The sequence below is a fragment of the Peromyscus maniculatus genome, chromosome 19, assembly GCF_049852395.1.
Source record: "Peromyscus maniculatus bairdii isolate BWxNUB_F1_BW_parent chromosome 19, HU_Pman_BW_mat_3.1, whole genome shotgun sequence".
NCBI classification, from domain to species: domain Eukaryota; kingdom Metazoa; phylum Chordata; class Mammalia; order Rodentia; family Cricetidae; genus Peromyscus; species Peromyscus maniculatus.
Window position 1 is genome coordinate 56,523,142 of NC_134870.1, and position 18,570 is coordinate 56,541,711.

The following is an 18,570-nucleotide window of genomic DNA, read 5'->3' on the forward strand; positions in this document are numbered from 1 at the left end:
GCATGGGTTTCCTAGGACTGTTGTAACAAATCTCCACAAGCCAGGTGACATAAACAACAGAAATGTATTCTTTCAAGTGTCTGGAGAGTAAAAGTCCAGAGTCAGAGCACCATCGAAGTCAGGCTACCCATGAAGGCTCTCGGGAAGAAACTTCCTTTGCTTTCGACTTGCTGGCAGTCTTGGGCAATTCTTAGCCTGTAGCTGCTTCACGCTTTTGCTCAGCATCCACCTCCTCTAGCTTGCTCCCTTTCTCTATGGACACCAATCCTCATTTAGGGCCTACTCTAATCTCATAGACGCTCATTTACAACTGCAAAGACATTATTTCCAAATGAGGCTAGAGTCCAAGGCTCTAAGTGTATATAGATTCCGGGGCATAATATCTACCCTGTTCATTTCATGGGCACATTCATTTATTGTGTCTGTGTAAACATTCTCTTGCAACCTTCAGGCTTGCCCCAGCCCAGCCAGTACCAGAGCAGAGTTGGTGAGCATGCCAGCAGGGCTTCTTTCATTATCCTCTTACCTGCCTTCTATATATATACACTCTCAACACAGCAGGATGTGACCCTGACCTTCAAAAATGCCTCTTTTCAGCCTGGTCCACATAGTGAGTTCCAGGCCTGGCAGGGATACAAAGTGACACCCTGTCCCCAAAACATTAAATAATTAAAAAAAAAAAAAAACAGCAACAACAAAAACACCTCTGTGACCAAGAGGGCTCTGGGCTGGCTGGTTTTATGTCAACTTAACACAAGTTAGGGTCATCAGAGAGGCGTGAGCCTCGGGTGAGAAAATGCCTCCATAATACCAGGCTGTAAGCAAGCCTGTAGCACATTTTCTTAATTAGTGATTGATGGGGGAAGGGCTAGCCCAGTATGGGTGGAGCCACTCTGGACTAGTGGTCCTGGGTTCTATAAAAAAGCAGGTTGAACAAGTCATGAGGAGCAATCCAGTCAGCAGCACTCCTCCATGGCCTCTGCATCAACTCGGGCCTCCTGGTTCTTACCCTGTTTGAGTTCCTGTTCCGACTTCCTTCAGTGATGAAAATATGGAGGCATATGCCCTTTCCTCCCCAACTTCCTTCTGGTCATGATGTTTCATCACTGCAATAATAATCCTGACTAGAACAGGATCTGTCCCTTAAGGTGTTGGTCCTGGACAGATTCTTATGTTTAAATTCTATTCATAAAGGGTCACACAGTTTCCCATTTGTACACACATCGGTGCTGTTTGCTTTCACTGTGAGGTAGAAAACATCCAGTCCTGTTTTCCTCCACCCCTCCCAATTCCTATATTTTTAAAGAAAAAAAAAAAAGTAAAATGCTTTCAAGCTGTCTGTAGGTGTTAATGTGATGGTTGATGTTTCTCTCTTGGGTAATTTATTAGCTCTCTGTCTCTGTTCCCTGACAAGCACCCTTGACCTGTAGCTAGCAAGCCCTGATGCATCTCTTCCAGTAAGAGACTTTGAGGAGAACTGGGGATGGGAGCAGAGAAAGAGTCCCACCAGGTCTTAAAAGAAGGAGAAGCCAAATGTCAGTAAACAATCCGGTGTTTGTTCCCTGCTGGGGCTTCAATCTGAGAAGTCCCCCTCACACAGGCCCATGTGTTGGAGCATACAGTGGTGCCGTTTTACGAGGCTGGGGGGTTGGGCTGCAGGAAGTGGATCACTGGAAGGTGGCCTGCGAAGGCTACATTCCAACCCTGCGTCCCGTCCTTTCTCTACTTCCTGAGCCATAAAGACGTGAGAACCGCTGCCTCAGACCAAGCTGTCCCGTCACACTTTCCCTTCCACAGTGGACTGGGTCCTCTGAGAGTATGAGCCCAACACACCCCTCCTCCCTTGTTTCTGTGGATTATTTTGTCCCGGGTATGAGAAAAGGAACTAAGGCTGTCACAGAGCAGAACTGCAGTCTGGACCTGTAACACACCACCACCACCCCAAAGTCCCTGAGAAACAAGTGCTTCTGAAGACTGGGGTGGTCACTTTTACTGATCCCAAGTCCAAATTCAGATAGTCTATGAGGTAATCCAGTGGATTACCATGCATTAGTAATGACAAGATACTTTGAAGCTGCTATTAGAACAATTAACTTGTAATTTTTGGAAGGCATAGGTATGAAGACATTATTCATTTCCCTAAGCAGCATCTAATATACTGGCATAAGTCTTTGCAGGGGGATGTTTGGGAGGCAAGGCATTTTTAATCTTCAGTCACATATTAGAATCATCCGGGATTCAAATTTAGTTGGTCAAGAGTGAGACCCCAAAATCTGTGGAATTAAAACGCTCCCCAGTCAATGTCCCCCTAGTTCAGAAAAACTGGTATCAAACACCAGAATGTTCAGAGGTCACTCACACCCAGCATATTTACTCTAAACAGAAAAGTGTGCCTGTTGCCTATGGTTATATGCCTCTACCATCATTCTCCATATTAGAACTAAATATGTCTCCCAGTAGGTGGGCTGCTTGTCAAAGCGGCAGGCCAGAAGCTTGACGGAGTAGATTCTGCTACACAACATCCTCAGTTTTACAAAAGGCTCTAGCTAGGCCCACAACAGAAATGGGGAGTCCCTGATGCTACTTAGGTGCCAGTTCCCTTCGTCAATGTCTCCTCTCTGCGTTATCTCTTTACCCTGTCAGCCTGCCCAGCTGCCTTTGGGACCTTGTGGCCTTCTGTGTCTCTTAGCATCCCGGCCCTGTAAAAATAACAACTCTGAGAACATTAATAGAAAAAAACAACCTCAATTCTTAAGGGAATTAGCTTACCTTAAGATCAAAATGTAAATAAAATTTCTTTATTAAGTGTAAGACTAAAAGTGATCAACTGAGCCGGGCGGTGGTAGCACATGCCTTTAATCCCAGCACTTGGGAGGCAGAGCCAGGCAGATCTCTGTGAGTTCGAGGCCAGCCTGGGCTACCAAGTGAGTTCCAGGAAAGGCACAAAGCTACACAGAGAAACCCTGTCTCAAAAAAAAAAAAAAAAAAAAAAATTAAAGGATCAACTGAGAATCCTGTCATACATAAGTGCTCAAGGGGAAAAAACAAGGATGGGACAGGGCTAGGGAGGTGACTCAGTGGAAAGCGCTAACCGAGGATGCACAGAGCCCCAGTGTCTTACTTATTTTTTTCTATTGCCATGACAAAACACAATGACCAAGACAACCTATAGAAGGAAGAGTTCATTGGGGGCACACTTGCAGTTTCAGAGGATCAGAGTCCAAAACCATCCTGATGGGGTACATGGAGGCAGGCAGGCAGGCATGGTGCTGGAGCAGTAGCTAAGAGCTCATATTCGATCCACAAGCATGAGGCAGAGAGAAAGCGAGCTCATCGGGAATGACATGAGTTTTTGAAACCTCAAAGCCCACCCCCAGGGACACACTTCCTCCAACAAGGCCACACCTAATTCTTCCCCAAAAGTTCCATCAACTGGGGACCATGCATTCAGGTACGAGCCTATGGGGGACAGACTCATTCAAACCACAACAGCTACATAAGGAGTTTGAGGCCAGTCTACATCCAAACATTTTTTTTAATCAAGTGTAGGAAACAGATAATGAATATATAGACATACTCACATCTGTTTTCCTGTCTGTCTTGTGTAAATAAGGTTTTACTGGAACATAGGCCTGTTCATTTTGTTCTTTAAAATGTATTGTCTACGGCTTCTTTGCCCTACGGTGACTGAGTTAAATTATTGTGGCTTATACTGGCATGCAGCTTACAAAGCATGAAATATTTATTTACTTCTGGATTTTTGGTTTGGGGAGGTTTTTTCGAGACAGGGTCTCACTATGTAGCCCTGGCTGACCTGGAACTCTCTCTGTTGACCATCCTGGCTTCAAACTCACAGAGATCCAACACCTCTGCCTCCCAAGTACTTAAGTTAAAGACATGTACCACCATGCCTGGTCCATGAAATATTTTTATTCTCTGGGCCTTTATTTAAAAAAAAAAAAAGTTTGCCAATACCTATCGACATAAACTAATAACTAAAAATATGTGTATTTAAAAAGATTTATTTATTTTCATTTTACACGTATGAGTGTTTTATCTGCATGTATATGTATAACCGTTTGCTTTCCTGGTTCCATGGAGACCAGAAAAGGCATCATATTGCCTGGGAAGTGGAGTTAGAGACAGTTGTGAGCCGCCATTGGGGTGCTTGGAATTGAACCCAGGTCCTCTACATGAGCACCAAGTGCTCTTAACTACTGAGCCATCTATCAAGTCCCCAAATAAATGTATTTTAACAACTGTTTGTGTTTCGGGAACTGCACCAGACTTTAGGGATCCATCTGTGTGGAGCAAAGAGAGTTCCTGGAATCTCTGAGACCCACGGCCGACTGAGTTCATCGATCCTGAGGGGCGCAATAAGCAGGCATCTAAAGGAAGGCCTATGCAGTAAGATCAGAAGGAGAGAGTGCTTAACACTGACCAGGGCCGTGAGTTCCCGGAACTGCCTGGGAGCCTACAGTGGATTCCAAGGAATGAGATGGAGATATGGAGGGGGGGCATGCCTTGGCCAGACTGGAGTGAAGAAACCTGAGAATCCAGGCCCTGCCCAGGGGCCACAAATGACAATTTAGCTGCCTACTAGATACCTTTGGCGTGGCGAAGGGACAATGTCTCCATCTGTTCACTGCCTGCCTTCCACGCTGGAGTGTCTCTTGAGGATGTAGACAGTGTTGGCTCTTTACCTCCATCTTCAGCATTAGGTCGGGGGCCTGCTGTGTTGTCTGACGCACACGCTCTAGTGTGAACGCCAGCCTTGGCTGACGGTTAAGTCACGAGAGTTCACCATGGTGAGATGATTTCGGTGCTGACTTTAAACAAAAAGGTGCAGGAGCGACAAGAAAAGCCAGCGGAGGTGCCCGAGAGACGGCTCTGCTGGTAAGGGTGCCTGCTGCCAAGCCTGCGGACCTGATTTCAATCTCTAGGGCCCACGTGTTGGAGGGAATGACGCCTGAAGACTGTTCCTTGACTTCTACTTGTATACCATGGCACACGGGCATACAAAATAAACAGACACGGCCGGGCGGTGGTGGCGCACGCCTTTAATCCCAGCACTCGGGAGGCAGAGCCAGGTGGATCTCTGTGAGTTCGAGGCCAGCCTGGACTACCAAGGGAGTCCCAGGAAAGGCGCAAAGCTACACAGAGAAACCCTGTCTCGAAAAACCAAAAAAAAAAAAAAAAAAAAAAAAATAAACAGACACGATAAAAACGTACAAAAAAGAAAGCAAGCTAGTGGCTATCGACCCCCGCTATATGAAAATTTACAAGCACCCAAGTATTTAGTTCTCTGAGTCCTACTTTGCTTTTGCAGACAGAGAAAATGAGAGGTTAAGCAAATGACCAAGGCCATAGAGCAAGAGAACGAAAAACATGGACATCAAACTCGAGTCTTGCTCCCTTTTTCTCAGACCCTGGCCCAATGGCACACATTCATGCCAACCAGTCTTTTCCACACCCTGCAACACTGCCAGCTCCTTAGAGCCGCCCGAGGGCATTCGGTAGCATTGGGGAATGTTGAGGTACGAGTGTAAAACATTTCCCATAGGCTCTTGTGTTGGAAAATGTTGTCCCCATTTGGTGACACTGTTTGGAAAGGCTACAGAACCCTGAAGAGGTGGCGCCTTGCTGGAAGAAGTGTGTCGCTGGAGACAGGCATTGAGGGCTCCTCACCAGTCCTACTTCCCATCTACTCTCTGCTGCTTGACTGCAGATGCAATGTGACTAGTGGGCCGCTCGATTCTCCCATGTCTTCCCTGCCGTGATATAATGTGTCCTCTCCAACTGTAATCCAAATGAACACTTCCTTTCTTACGTTTCTGCTGATGGGTATCGTTTCTCACCAGTGAGAAAGGTGGATAAGGCAGGGACCAAGGGCACAGACTCCCTAATGGTTTCAAACAGGACAGCCACATCTCTCTACATATCTGGCGTCTGCCTTCCATGTAATCAAAGATCTCCCGGGGGAACAAAAAGACCTAGAAACTACTGTACTGAACTGTCCATACTTTATTTGTTTTTGACGGGGCAGCATCAGGATCTCATGTAGCTCAGGCTGACCTTGAATTCCTGATCCTCCTGCCTCTACCTCCTAAAAATAAAGTCTGGAAGTTGGTTTCTAACCTTAAGCCCTTTACCCACTTGCTGTGGGTTCTGGTTCCTTCATCCAATATTGGAAGGTTAGAACAGTGCTGAAATCTTACTTAGCTTTCCAGAAAGAACAAGATTAGATGAAACACTCATCTAACAAAGGGAAATAATTCTAGATAAAGTTTCACTCTACCAATGGCTAAAAAGTTCCTGAGCTCAACAAATATAGTTACTCCTCAGTATCCAAGGGAGATCTCAGTTCCAGGATAGCCACCCCTGAGGATGCTCAAATCTCTTTCCTATATAATATGATGTTAGATTTATACAAATCACTCCATGTTAATTCTAATGCCTAATATAACATAAATTATATATAAATTACTAGTGTACTATATTACCTAGGCCAGTTGTTCTCAACCTTCCTAATGCTGTGGCCCTTTGATACAGTTCCTTGTGTGGTAGTGACCCCCCAACCATAAATTATTTTCATTGCTACTTCATAACTATAATTTTGCTACTGTTATGAATTGTAATGTAAATATCTGTGTTTTCCGATGGTCTTAGGTTACCCCTGTGAAAAGGGGTTGTGACCCACAGGTTAAGAAACACTGATCTAGGGAATGAAGATAAGTATGTCCAGTCCCAATGAGATTTTTTTTAAAAAATATTTTCAACCCATGGTGGATTAAATCTTCAGATAATCCATTCATGTAGAGGGACCACTCTAGTCACTGCTGGGTGCTTCGGCTCTTGCCTACCTGTAACATCGAAGATCAGGACTTGAAAAGCAAATCCTTTGGCCTGATCTCATAGAAACCACCCCAGCATGGAAGACAGAATGTTAGTGAACAGTCCACAGGAGCCAAGCCACTTACCATGAGAGATGTAGCAGATGAATATACTGGTTCTCAAAGAATTCGTAACTGGACATGGTGCCTCCTTTGTCTATGACGTGACCATTCTTATACCAAGTCACCTCTGGCTTGGGCTGACCTGGTGATTAAAAAAATAGAATATTTAAGTATTTTCAGAAAAAGTTAAAAAGCTGTAAATGGGAATTAACAAGAAGGCCTAGAAATGAGCATAAAGGGATGTTAGTGAAATACAGAATAAAAAATGCTGTCTTTGATCATAAGAAAATATTTTTTAAATTAAATTATCCAAAATAAATTTTAATTCTCCAAAACCATGATGGATGGTCAGGGAGATGACTCTGCAGATAAAGGCACTTGCCACTAAAATCTGATGGCTGAGTTTGGGTCCTGGATCCCACAAGGTGGAAGGAGAGAATTGACTTCCATAAGTTGGCCTCTGCCCTTTGATCTCCAAATGCATTCTGTGGTATGCATGTACCCACCCCTACACACAAAACAAATAAATAAAGCCCCAATTATTATTGTTATTATTATTATTATTGGTTTTTCGAGACAGGGTTTCTCTGTGTAGCTTTGTGCCTTTCCTGGATCTCACTCTGTAGACCAGGCTGGCTTCAAACTCACAGAGATCGGCCTGCCTCTGCCTCCCGAGTGCTGGGATTAAAGGCGTGCACCACCACTGTACGGCTAAGATCAATTAAAAAAATATTCAGTAGACAAAGATATAGGTGGTATTTGATTTTTGGTGTCATGTGGGGCCAAAGTCTCATCCAAAAGCCTTGATCTTGGGAAATGAGTTTGTTTCACTCAGTGATAGGACTGATTAAAATTTCTATATTTGGTGAACTTTTATGTCATCTTGTAGGTTTTATCCAACAGAGATACACATAATAGTGGTATAGTAGAAAGATAACACTGTAAGGTCTTGCTGCCCCATAGGATATTAAATAGTGTTGAACCTAACCCATGTATGTTCTCCTGACATTTTTAAATGTCTATAAATATGTAGTCCTCAGGCTTAATATTCTCTGGTTCTTTTATTCATTAATGAGATGAACAAAGCCTTTGATTATTAATTTTATATTTGCACAGAGATCATTTTACTTTTCATTTCTTTTAAAGATTTATCTTTATTTTTAGTTATATGTCTGTATTTGAACATGAGCATATGCATATGAGTGTCAATACCCAAGGAGACCAGAGGGATTCTCTTGGAGCTGGTGTTACAATTGTAAGCCATCCAATTGGATGCTGGGAATCAAACTTCAGTCCTCTGAAAAAGCAGTATACAATCTAAGCTTCTAAGCCATCTCTCAAGATCCTCACATTACCTTTGAGAAAATTATGTTTTTATATGTGTGTGGTGCTGGATATTGCAATTATTAAGAGTGCTGGTTAGTTTTATGTCAACTTGTCACAAGCTAGAATCATTTTGGAAGAGGTAACATCAATTCAGAAAACGCCCCCACCAGATTGGCCTGTGAGCAAATCTATGGGGCATTTTCTTAATTGATGATTGATGTGGGAGAGCTCAGCTCACCGTGAGTAGTGCCATGCCTGGGTGCTATAAGAAAGCAGGCTGAGCAAGATGTGGAGAGTAAGCCAGTAAGCAGCACTCCTCCGTGGAACGTCTTGGTTTCAGTTTCCACCTTGAAGTTCCTTCCCTGCCTGAGTTCCTGCCGTAACCTCCCTCAATGAGATGGAATGTGACCTGTGAGTTGTAAGATGAAATAAGTCCTTTCTTCCCCAAGTTGCTTTTGGTCACAATGCTTTGTTACAGCAGCAGAAACCCTAACTAGGCCAGGGTCTTACCACTTAGCTACACTCCAAGCCCATTGGAAATTATACATAACAGTGCTCAAACCTGAACCTGAAAGAACAAAGTAGATTTTTTTTAATGTTTCTAGAGGGGCCTACAAGGTGGCTCAGTGGGTAAAGGCACTTGTCACCAAGCCTGATGATCTGAGTCCCATCCCTGGGACCCACATGATAGAAGGAAAGAACCAACTCCCACAAATTGTCCTCTGATCTCACATGTGAGCTATGTCATACAAGTGTAAGTGTTCCTGTACACACACACACACACACACACACACACACACACACACACACACAAATATACATATGTACACACACAAATAAATACATGTAATGTAATGAAAAAATTTCAATGTGTCCATGGCCATGCCACCCTGAACATGCTCCATCTCCTTTGATCTCAGAAGCCAAGTAAGTTTGAGGCTGGTTAGCTGCTTGAATGGGACAAGAACAAAAATTCCGTTTTCTTCATAAAGAAGAAGTCAGGAGCATAAATCTTCTAGACTGGTCTTACGTATATGTGAATGACACTATCACAAAAATCGGCCCACTGACATCTTCTTCCCTTAGCAGGGTTCATCCTTCTCTCGTGATCATTAGTTGGGTGTGAATGCTCATGGGCCAGTGGAAGAACTTAACCCACACAGTAGAAATTTTGTCTTTCCTGTTACCTTGGGAAAGTTTCCAGTGTGTCCCAGAGAGTTTTCTCATTGTTCTCCATGCCACCAAGAATCATCAAATGTGCTGTCTGTGCAGGAAGCGAAGTTCAGGCTTGGAAAACAACATACATTCTGGATCCATACCAGGAACAGTCTTGGGGTTTGTTTCTATATTATCTAATTTTTGGCAAGCAACCCAGAGAGCCCCAAAGAAGTCCCTGTTCCCCCCAAGGAATATATAGAAAGGGTAAGGAGATAAAAAGAGGTCGGGATGGTAAGAGTCAGAAAGACATGTACGAGCAAGATCTGAGAATACTCGTCGGGCTCCTTGTCTGCATACCAAGGCCACATATATGCTTTTTGGCAGCTCTGGGGTTTTCCTACCTTCTTCTTCAGGTAGGTGCCTGAGCAGCTGCCCTCAAGGCCAAGAACACAGGCCCACATGCAAGGACACGCCCTAGCCTGGCAACTTCTTGCCTCAACTTCCTACAGGCAGATGTAAAGCGTCAAGAGGAGCTTCCCTGGAAACCCACAGAGGAAGAGGCTGTCGGGCTTCTTCATTTCTGCCTGTTCTTCCCCCTCTCGAGCCAGCTTCCTGCAGCCCCTGCTTAGGAAGCACTGAATTCCTCCTTTGCACGTGTGTGGGGCTTTACCGGGAGAAAGCATGTGAAGTATGTGAGAGCTGGCCCCTGGGACCTTTTGACCCCCAGTTGTTCATTCAGAATGATCAGGGCTGGTTGTTCTCCTCCAGTTTCCTGCTTGCTGCCAGGGTTTCTCCCTGTGCATAGCCTGAGCCTGAACCATCAGCCAGAAATAAGACATGCATAGGGAAGTGGTACCTTCTGGAAGGTTCTCCTTTCTCCTGGAAACCTCACCTAAAAACGTCTCCTTCCTCCCTTTGTTTCCCAATGCTAAGGATGGAACCTGGGGTCTTATGCATGCTAGGCAAGCGTTCTACCACTGAGCCACACTCCCCCGCCCCCAGCCTTCCTCTCCTTTTTTTTGAATCTCTCTGTGAGTCACTGCCTGAACCATTCCCAATGATCCAGCTACTGTGTGAGGACCAGTGGACAAGTTTAGGATCTGTCTAAACACATGGCAGTTCTCTCAGAAGACTGAGGATCAGCTTGGGTCTCTCCTGTTTGAATAGTCATTGAAGAGCATCGAGAAAGCCACCAGCTATGGGCTTGGAGAGGCTGAGTACGGATGGGTAGGGTACCCCAGCCTCCAGACCAAAGACGAGGTTTCATCTTGACGCCTACAAACAAAGGGTAGTCACGTCTATGGCCACACTCCTCCTGTGAGTTAGGAAGAGAAGGTAAAGGGGTAAGTGATTTCTGTCTGCCCTAAGGAAACACCATGGGTGTAGGACCTTCGTGTTTTCAAGGGTAGAGATATAATTTAAGAAAGAAAAGAATCATCCAAATAGATTTAAAAAAAATCCACTTATCTGTCAAATCACTGTTTTTATTCTTTATTTCTGTGTGTGCATGTGTGTATCTCTCCCTTTTCCCCCTTTGTGTGTGTGTGTGTGTATGTGTCTATATATGTGTGTGTGTATGTGTGTGTGTGTATGTCTCTTTCTCTCTGTGGATCTGTGTCTTTTTCTCTATCTCTGTCTTTCTCTCTGTCTCTGTCCCTCTGTCTTAATCTTTGTGTGTGTGGGGGGAGGGCACATACACATGTGCATTTGTTGAGAATGCCACAGCAGGTTTGTGGAAGTCTGCATGAGTCACTTCTCTCTTGGTGTGGGACCCAGGGAACAAACTCCAGCTGTCATGTTTATACTGCAAATGCTTGTACCATCTGAGCCAATTCTTTGCCCCCTTACTTTTAATGGAATCCCTTTACCGTTGGACCACCGATACCCAATCATCAGCTCTGAGTGCTCTATTCTCCAGTCCAGGGGTAGTTCCCATCTTTGGCCTTACGTCCTCTGGGCATCTCTTGCTTTAGTTTTAAATTGTTCTTTGTTGACTAGCATGCCTGAGGGTGGTTCAGTGGGAGGCAACTTTACAAAACCTACAGACACCGTTAAAAGCTGACAGAAGAGCTCAATTTTATCAAGTGAAATTATTCAAGCTGTTCCTGGATGCCACATCAAGTGAAGAGTAGATTGTCTGAAAATTAGCCAGGGGGAGGGCTGCCTAACCAAGAGCCACGGCATGAGGTGAGGAAAATCACCCAGCATCCAGAAGTCACTTGAAAAACATCATAGAGGATTTAGTTGCTTAACTGATGACTCAGAATAAATTTCTCAGGTAAATTTCTCAAATGTTTTCATTGTCTTTAAGCCAATAAAACTGGTCTGCAGAGAAGCATGGGGTCGGGGATGAGCGGTTAGTCTAGGCTGAATAGTAGCTAGACTAGGGTGAGTGGCAGCTAGTCTAGGGTGAGTAGCGGCTAGTCTAGGGTGAGTAGTGGCTAGTCTAGGGTGAGTAGTGGCTAGTCTAGGGGTCATTACCAGCTATCACGCATCGAAGCACGACATCAGACTTCTCCGGAACCTTCTGGGAAAGTAACGTTGATAAAAAACACAGCCTGTGCCTCTGAAGGCAGCCTGGATCTGTCATCCTTTCATGCCACGTGATCTGAAACACAAACAAGGCCATCATCACTCTATGCTCTGTGATTATTCTGACCTTTAGGATCCCAGGAGCCATGTGGTGTGGCTCTGCTGCCCAGCCGCAGTTGAGACAGTGGTGGAGGGTCCTCAGCAGCCTTCCTGGAACAGAGAGCTTCTGGGATGGTGTGTCAAGGATCCCCCTTACACATCTCAAGACATTTAGAGATCTCCCTGATCTCCCCCCACTAGAAGCTTAGCACTCCACTTCCTTTGAGGGCAGTGTTGAAGTGTCGCTTGTGGTGGAGTTGGGTAGCCCTGCCTGAGAGCCACAAATTGAACAGTGGTGGAACTATCCCGAAGCTAGGAGAGCCCAAGCTGAGCGAGCAGAAGCCCGTGTGTCTGCAGTCTGGCTCTCTCTTCTTGCTATGCAGGCTGGGAATACAGCTCACTTGATAAGAGTGTTTTCTCAGCATGCACAGAGTCCTGGGTTCCACCTCCAACATCACATAACCAGTCCGTAATTGCAGAACTCTGGAGGTGTAGACAGCAGGATCAGGAATTCAAGGTCATCCCTGGCTACACAGCAAGTGTGAAGCCAACCTAGGCTGGATGAGAGCTTATCTCAAAAAATACAAAATAAATACATATATTGACTTCCCCCAAAAGGAGTGGACTGCACTCAAATGAATCTTAAGATGGGAGAGATGTTGAAATTTGGAAACTACCGACCCTTTGGAACACCCCAGGGGAGGGGAGGAACTGGGCTTGCACTTTTGAGCAAGCATGCCTTCTTTGGTAGACACAGGCATCACACTCTCGTTAGTCACCAGGTAATGTCAGGTCACTCAATGAATCTCAAATTAACTGGAGCGGTTGTCAGTACCTCTTAGATTGCAGACATGAGGAATACAGGCTCAGGAAAGTTTCATCCACATGCTAAAGCAGCAAGTGGCTGCTACCTTGAGGCTGCCTGCCTTCAGGACTCGCTGACTGACATGGGAGCAACATGGGTCCCAGCTCGCAGAGCCCTAAGGTAGCCCCGAGAATGCAGGTGGGTCTGATTCTAAAGGACTTGTTTTTCGTATTCTACCGTCAGACATGCTATCGGCATCTCCCACCAAAACTGTCCTTTATAGAGGCCCGGGATTGGAAATCACAACTAAATCTATCCAAACAGTAGGAGTCCGCTTCCCCTTTCAGCCCTCAGACACCACGGAGCTCAGAAAGAGGGGGAAGACCGCAGTAGTATGGGGAGGAAGAATGGAGAAGAGGGCATTGGAAACTGTCAATGGTCAGTCCAGGGGTGCTGAGACCAGAAGACAGCCTGCGTGTCAGCCTCTGAACCATTAACACCCAGTTTCCACCCTTTCCTCTTAGTTTTCCAGACTGTCTAATACCAGAGAGGTGGCTGTCAGAGAAAGATTCCCTAGCGTTAGCTAAGGGTCTCGCTGGCACCCACACAGCCTTCGATGAGAGGAGAACAAGTCCAGGGGACTTCACAGTGTGACAGGACCTTTGCCTCATTGGCAGGGCCCAGCTCTGGAAGACTGAGGGACTCCCTGTTCAAGTAGGACCAGGATATAGGGTAGTGGCAGCAGAGCGTCCTGGGCGACCCTGCCTGAACATTCCGCTCCTAAGGGCTGGATGCTCCACCACTCGCGCATGCCCTCTGAGGCCTCTCCAGCCACTGTTGAGGTGGGCAACGCCTCCTTCCCTGGAGGATGCTCTGTTGAGTTTAGCATGAGGCGAGTCCCCGCATGGAAACCCTTCCCGCTCTGTGCACCCAGGCAAAGACACCCCTTTAAAGAGAACGTGCTGCCATCTTCCCTCCGTGTTCCGCAGGAAGCAAGTCTGCACTTAAGCCTGAAGTTCCACAGAGTCGCTTAATGGGTAGAAAATGCCGCAGCGCGGAGGTTGGTAGATGTTAGCATCCAAAAACAAGAAGAGCCATGAACACTTGATTCAAGGAGGAGTTAGCCTGCCTAGCGGCTGCTAGGACCTGCTAAGGGAAGTGGAAAAGAAGGTTTGAAGAAAGGATACCTTCTGAGTGTGAGTCCTTTGGGGATTTGGTAGGAGAGAGAGGGAACTGCATTTCCAATATTTTGGGTTACCGAACTTCTATGAACATGGATGTGGGGACCCCTGAAGCATCTGGGGTCCCTGAGTAACCCATTATATTTAACACATATAAAGAGTCAGGTGAGCCTATTTCAGTGTATACGGCCAATTATTTGCACAGGCCAGCAAGAGAATTCCCCCGCAACTCCATTCTAGATTAGCTTACAAGCACATTTGGTGGCTCAGGAGTTCACACTGAGCTATAAGTGTGAACTATAGCGGTAAGGCCCAGATTTAATTCCTATCTATCAGTCTTCCCTTACTTTTCTCGTAGGGTTGTTACTGGGACCACCCTGAGATACCAAGATCCGAGGATGCTCAAGTCTATTATATAAAATGATACAGCGTTTGCACATAGCCTATGCATATATCCTCTTATACTTTGAACCATCTCTAGATTACTTACAGTGCCCAGTATGCCACGGATGCTATGTAAAGAGTAGTTAGAAAGTCTCATTTAGGGACTAGCGGGGGCGGGGGGGGGGGGGGGCCGGGGAGGGGGGCGGGGAGGAGTCTACTTTTGCAGCACATACACAATTTTATTGCAAAGTAATTTGGGTCTAAAGGTGGTTAAACTCACAGATGTGAAACCTGTAGATATTTCTTCGTGGTCATAGTAATGTGTATTGGGAAAGGTTTCCCAACTAGGTAGAAAGAAGTACCTTTAAGTTTCAAAATGTTTTGAATTTTGAAAATGCTTATAACTCATCTTTTGTGAGAAAGAAAATGCTTAAAGAAACCTTCAAAGCCAAAGTGCAGCTCAATGGTTGGACATTTACCTGTCATGTCAGAGACCCTGGGTCTGATCCCCAACACAGAAAGACAGAAACAAAAGGAAGAGGACAGAGGGAGGGAAGGAAGATAGGAGAGGGACGGACAGACAGACAGACAGAGATGAACATAAAGACAGAGTGGGAGGGGCATGGCCAACTTATAGTAATGAATAGTCCAGAATAAATACAGAGCCGAGGAAAGTGACTGGAGATGGGCCATCCTCAAGGTGCTGAGAGGCCCGCCATGCAGAGCAGCAGGAGAAGCTGCCCTTGGACAGCAGGAGAGCTGTTCCTCGATAGAGGCTCGATCTGTCATAGAAGCCAAGGTTATAAATTTGGGTTGAGTTTTTTGTTTTTTTGTTTTGGTTTTTTGTTTGCTTGTTTGTTCTTTGAGACAAGGTTTCTCTGTGTAACCGCCCTGGCTGTCCTGGAACTTGCTCTGTAGCCCAGGCTGGCCTCGAACTCACAGAGATCCACCTATCTGTGCCGCCTGAGTGCTGAGATTGAAGGCATGCACCACGACACCTGGCGAGAATTTTTTTTTTTTAATTAAAGATGTATTTAAAATTTTAAAGTGGACGGGCGGTGGTGGCACACGCCTTTAATCCCAGCACTCGGGAGGCAGAAGCAGGAGGATCTCTGTGAGTTCAAGGCCAGCCTGGTCTCCAAAGCGAGTTCCAGGAAAGGTGCAAAGCTACACAGAGAAACCCTGTCTCAAAAAAAAAAAAAAAAAAAAAAAAAAAGATTTTAAAGTGGCTATTGCTCAGTATTACTGACAGGATAATTATATAATTAGCTACATATGGCGGTAGCACAAACCTAAGTCACTTTTAGTTTTTCACCTCATACTCCAAGTTGCAGTGCTGAAGAACAGACCCAGGGGCCTGTACATGTTCGGAAGTCCTCTATGACTGAGCTACCTCCCCAGACCCCAATTTTTTTATGGTATGTTGCGATAGTATAGCAAATTCCGTACAGGGAAGGGACAAGGTTTGGCACACTTATGGACCTGTGGTTTCAAGTTGGAGACACCTTCTGTGACTTATTGACCCAGCGTGACATTTAAACACCTCTGTAATGAGATAATTAATATACCGCATACTTCACCCACTGAAAAGTTATGACTCCATGACTTTCGTTATATCTGGCTTGTGTAACCATCATCACCACAAGCAATTTTAGAGTGTGCCATTACCCCCAAAAGAAGCCTCACATCTCCCCATCTCCCCATCTCCATGTCCTGTCCTAGTCCACACAGCCTTCAGTAACCACCAAGTTCTGTTCTATTCCTGTGGATTTGCCTCTTCTGGACACTTCGTATAATCAGAATCTTCCACTTAGCATAATATTGTCAAGTTTGTCCACATTGTAATGCTTGCTGATGAATGTCATTACCAGTTTAGGCCAGTCTGCAATACTTGTTGGGAACTACTGTTGGCAAGAAGATGACTACCTTGGCTCTCCACATTCCTGCAGACTTACTCAATGATTCGGGGGAATCTCACTGTTGGAAAATGCTCTCCTGAACAGAAGACCATCCTAGGCTTCTGGATCAAACCTAGACTGCCGGGAACAGAGGTAGCTGTAGCCCTGCCTCTCACCTGGGCACCGTATCGAATCCATTTCCTCACCTGTCAGCCAGAAACGGTAACAGTGTAAGGATCAGAGCCCACATCGACTGCCTCCTCAGAGTGTTACATGGTTAGCTGGTGTCACAGTAGTGTGGAGGCTATCGGGGAGACGGCTTCTTCACCAGTTTCCTTTTCTGCTGTGGGCTACCACAGTGCGGCTGTTTTTTTTTTTTGTTGTTGTTGTTTTTTTTAAAGTGGCATGCCAATTAAGGGGTAAACATGTCTCCTGGAGTAACACTCACTGGGAAAGCAAGTTGCAGAGTAAGCCTCCTCCCACTCTTGTTCCCAGGACCACTGCTGTGGACTGAATGGAAGGAAAGGGCTCACAGAGCGGGGCCGGTGGTGAGGCCCCTGTGGGTCAGCTGCAGCTCCTCCACGGGTGGCCACTTCCTGTCAGGTCTGTCCCCCACGTGAAGACACCGACAGTGGGTTTGACTCACGAGGTTGGGTTAGCTGCCACGCGTCCCAGCCACTGGGCACGGACCGTTCCCCGAGGGAAAGGGACACTTAAGTCAGACCGTGGTTCATGTTGCGTGGCTTCTCTGTGGGTGAGAAGGACACATTTGTTCTGTGCTAGAGAGGACAAACGAGTGCTGAATTCTTGGCGTTAGTGGAGGGAGTCATGGGGGGGGGGACTTCAAAATCAACCTAAAAAAAAGTATGTTCACTCAAAAGAATACCAGGCTTTTCAGTCCTTCCCCTCTTTCCTTTCTTTTCCCTGTATGGCTCAGGGCAAGTTTCCTACTTTTAAAAAATAATGCAGGCTTTTAAGTATAGAGATTCTAAACATATACATTTATGCTCTTAAAAAGTACATATCATGTACATGTTTAGAGATGACTACCTGGGAGGTTCTATACACACACACACACACACACACACATACACACACACACACACACACACACACACATACACACACACATACATGCGCACACACACACACACACACACACAATTAAACAAGAGATTGTGACTTAAGGGAGCAGTAAGGCATGGAAGAGGTTGGAGGGGGAAGAGAGGGTAGAAATGATGTAAGTATCGCACTATTTACATTTTTATAAAGGTCTTCTGAATAGCAAAATAACTATTGTGTGAGTGTGGTCTAATATCTGTGGCTTTGGGTTTAATGACTGGAAAATTATAAAAATGACGTCTTTTACACAAATTGGTAGAAAGTATGAGTCTGTAGGTGGGTTCTTGAGGGCATCTCAAACACTTGAAAAGGGACCATTTTTGTTGTTGTAGTTGTTTTGGTTTTGTTTTTTTGTTTTGCTTTGGTTTTTTGTTTTATTTGTTTGTTTGTTTTTGTTTGTTTGTTTGTTTTTGGCTCACCACAGAGAACTGTGAACGCGGCAGGGCTGCCGTGTGACGTGGGCCCAGGTAAGCTGACACTTGAGTGTCGTGCTCTCTTTCAGGTATGATGCTAAGTCATACACGAAAAATAAAGACAGGAAAACAAACCTATGAAAAGATGCTCTGCATCCTCAGTCGTCAGGGAGATCCAAACCAGAGCCCCGGGAGGGTGCGACCCCACCCCGGGAGGGCTGCCTGTCAGAGAGCAGCGTAAAGAACAGAAGCAGCCCCTGGCTCTCCCTGGTGGAGGGAACAATAGTAAAGACATTGTGAAAAACAGTTTACTAAAAAACTAAACATGAATCTACCTAACGAGCTAGCAATTCTACACCTAGAAACCCTTGCCAAGGGAAGTGAAAACATCCATCTCCACAAAAGCCCCACACAAACGTCATTTGCAGAATTATTCAGAGTACCCAAAATTAGAAACAACCAGAACATCCAGCTGGTGAATAGATGAAGTGTGGCATGGTCATACCACTGAATAATAAGAGGAACAAAGGATGTGCATGGTGTAGCATGGATGAACCTCAAAACGCTCTCAGTCAGACTCAGCAAAAGAAGTCAGACCCAAAGACCCACAGTATATGATTCCACATATAAACATCCAAAGGACGCGGTAGGACACAAGGGCCGCTAGTGCCTGTTGGGAAGAGGACTGATCGACAA

The 18,570-nt window shown here is 45.5% G+C and overlaps 1 protein-coding gene and 1 long non-coding RNA gene across 3 annotated transcripts in view; one reads left to right on the top strand and one right to left on the bottom strand.

Moving 5' to 3' along the window:
• Positions 1 to 18,570, bottom strand: part of Alpk2 (alpha kinase 2) — a 136,108-nt gene that overhangs the window by 108,155 nt on the left and 9,383 nt on the right. The window contains exons 1-3 of one of the 2 annotated variants that reach the window (XM_042263726.2): positions 11,922 to 12,039; positions 9,470 to 9,546; positions 6,981 to 7,098 (exon numbers count right to left, since the gene is read on the bottom strand). In XM_042263726.2, the coding sequence (XP_042119660.1) occupies positions 6,981 to 7,098; positions 9,470 to 9,509 (158 nt within the window). In that variant the 5' untranslated portion in view covers positions 9,510 to 9,546; positions 11,922 to 12,039. Of the gene's footprint in view, positions 1 to 6,980; positions 7,099 to 9,469; positions 9,547 to 11,921; positions 12,049 to 18,570 lie in introns of those variants that run through there. The other variant, XM_042263725.2, reaches the window with a different exon arrangement.
• Positions 1 to 18,570, top strand: part of LOC143269604 (uncharacterized) — a 63,428-nt gene that overhangs the window by 17,669 nt on the left and 27,189 nt on the right. The window lies entirely within an intron of this gene.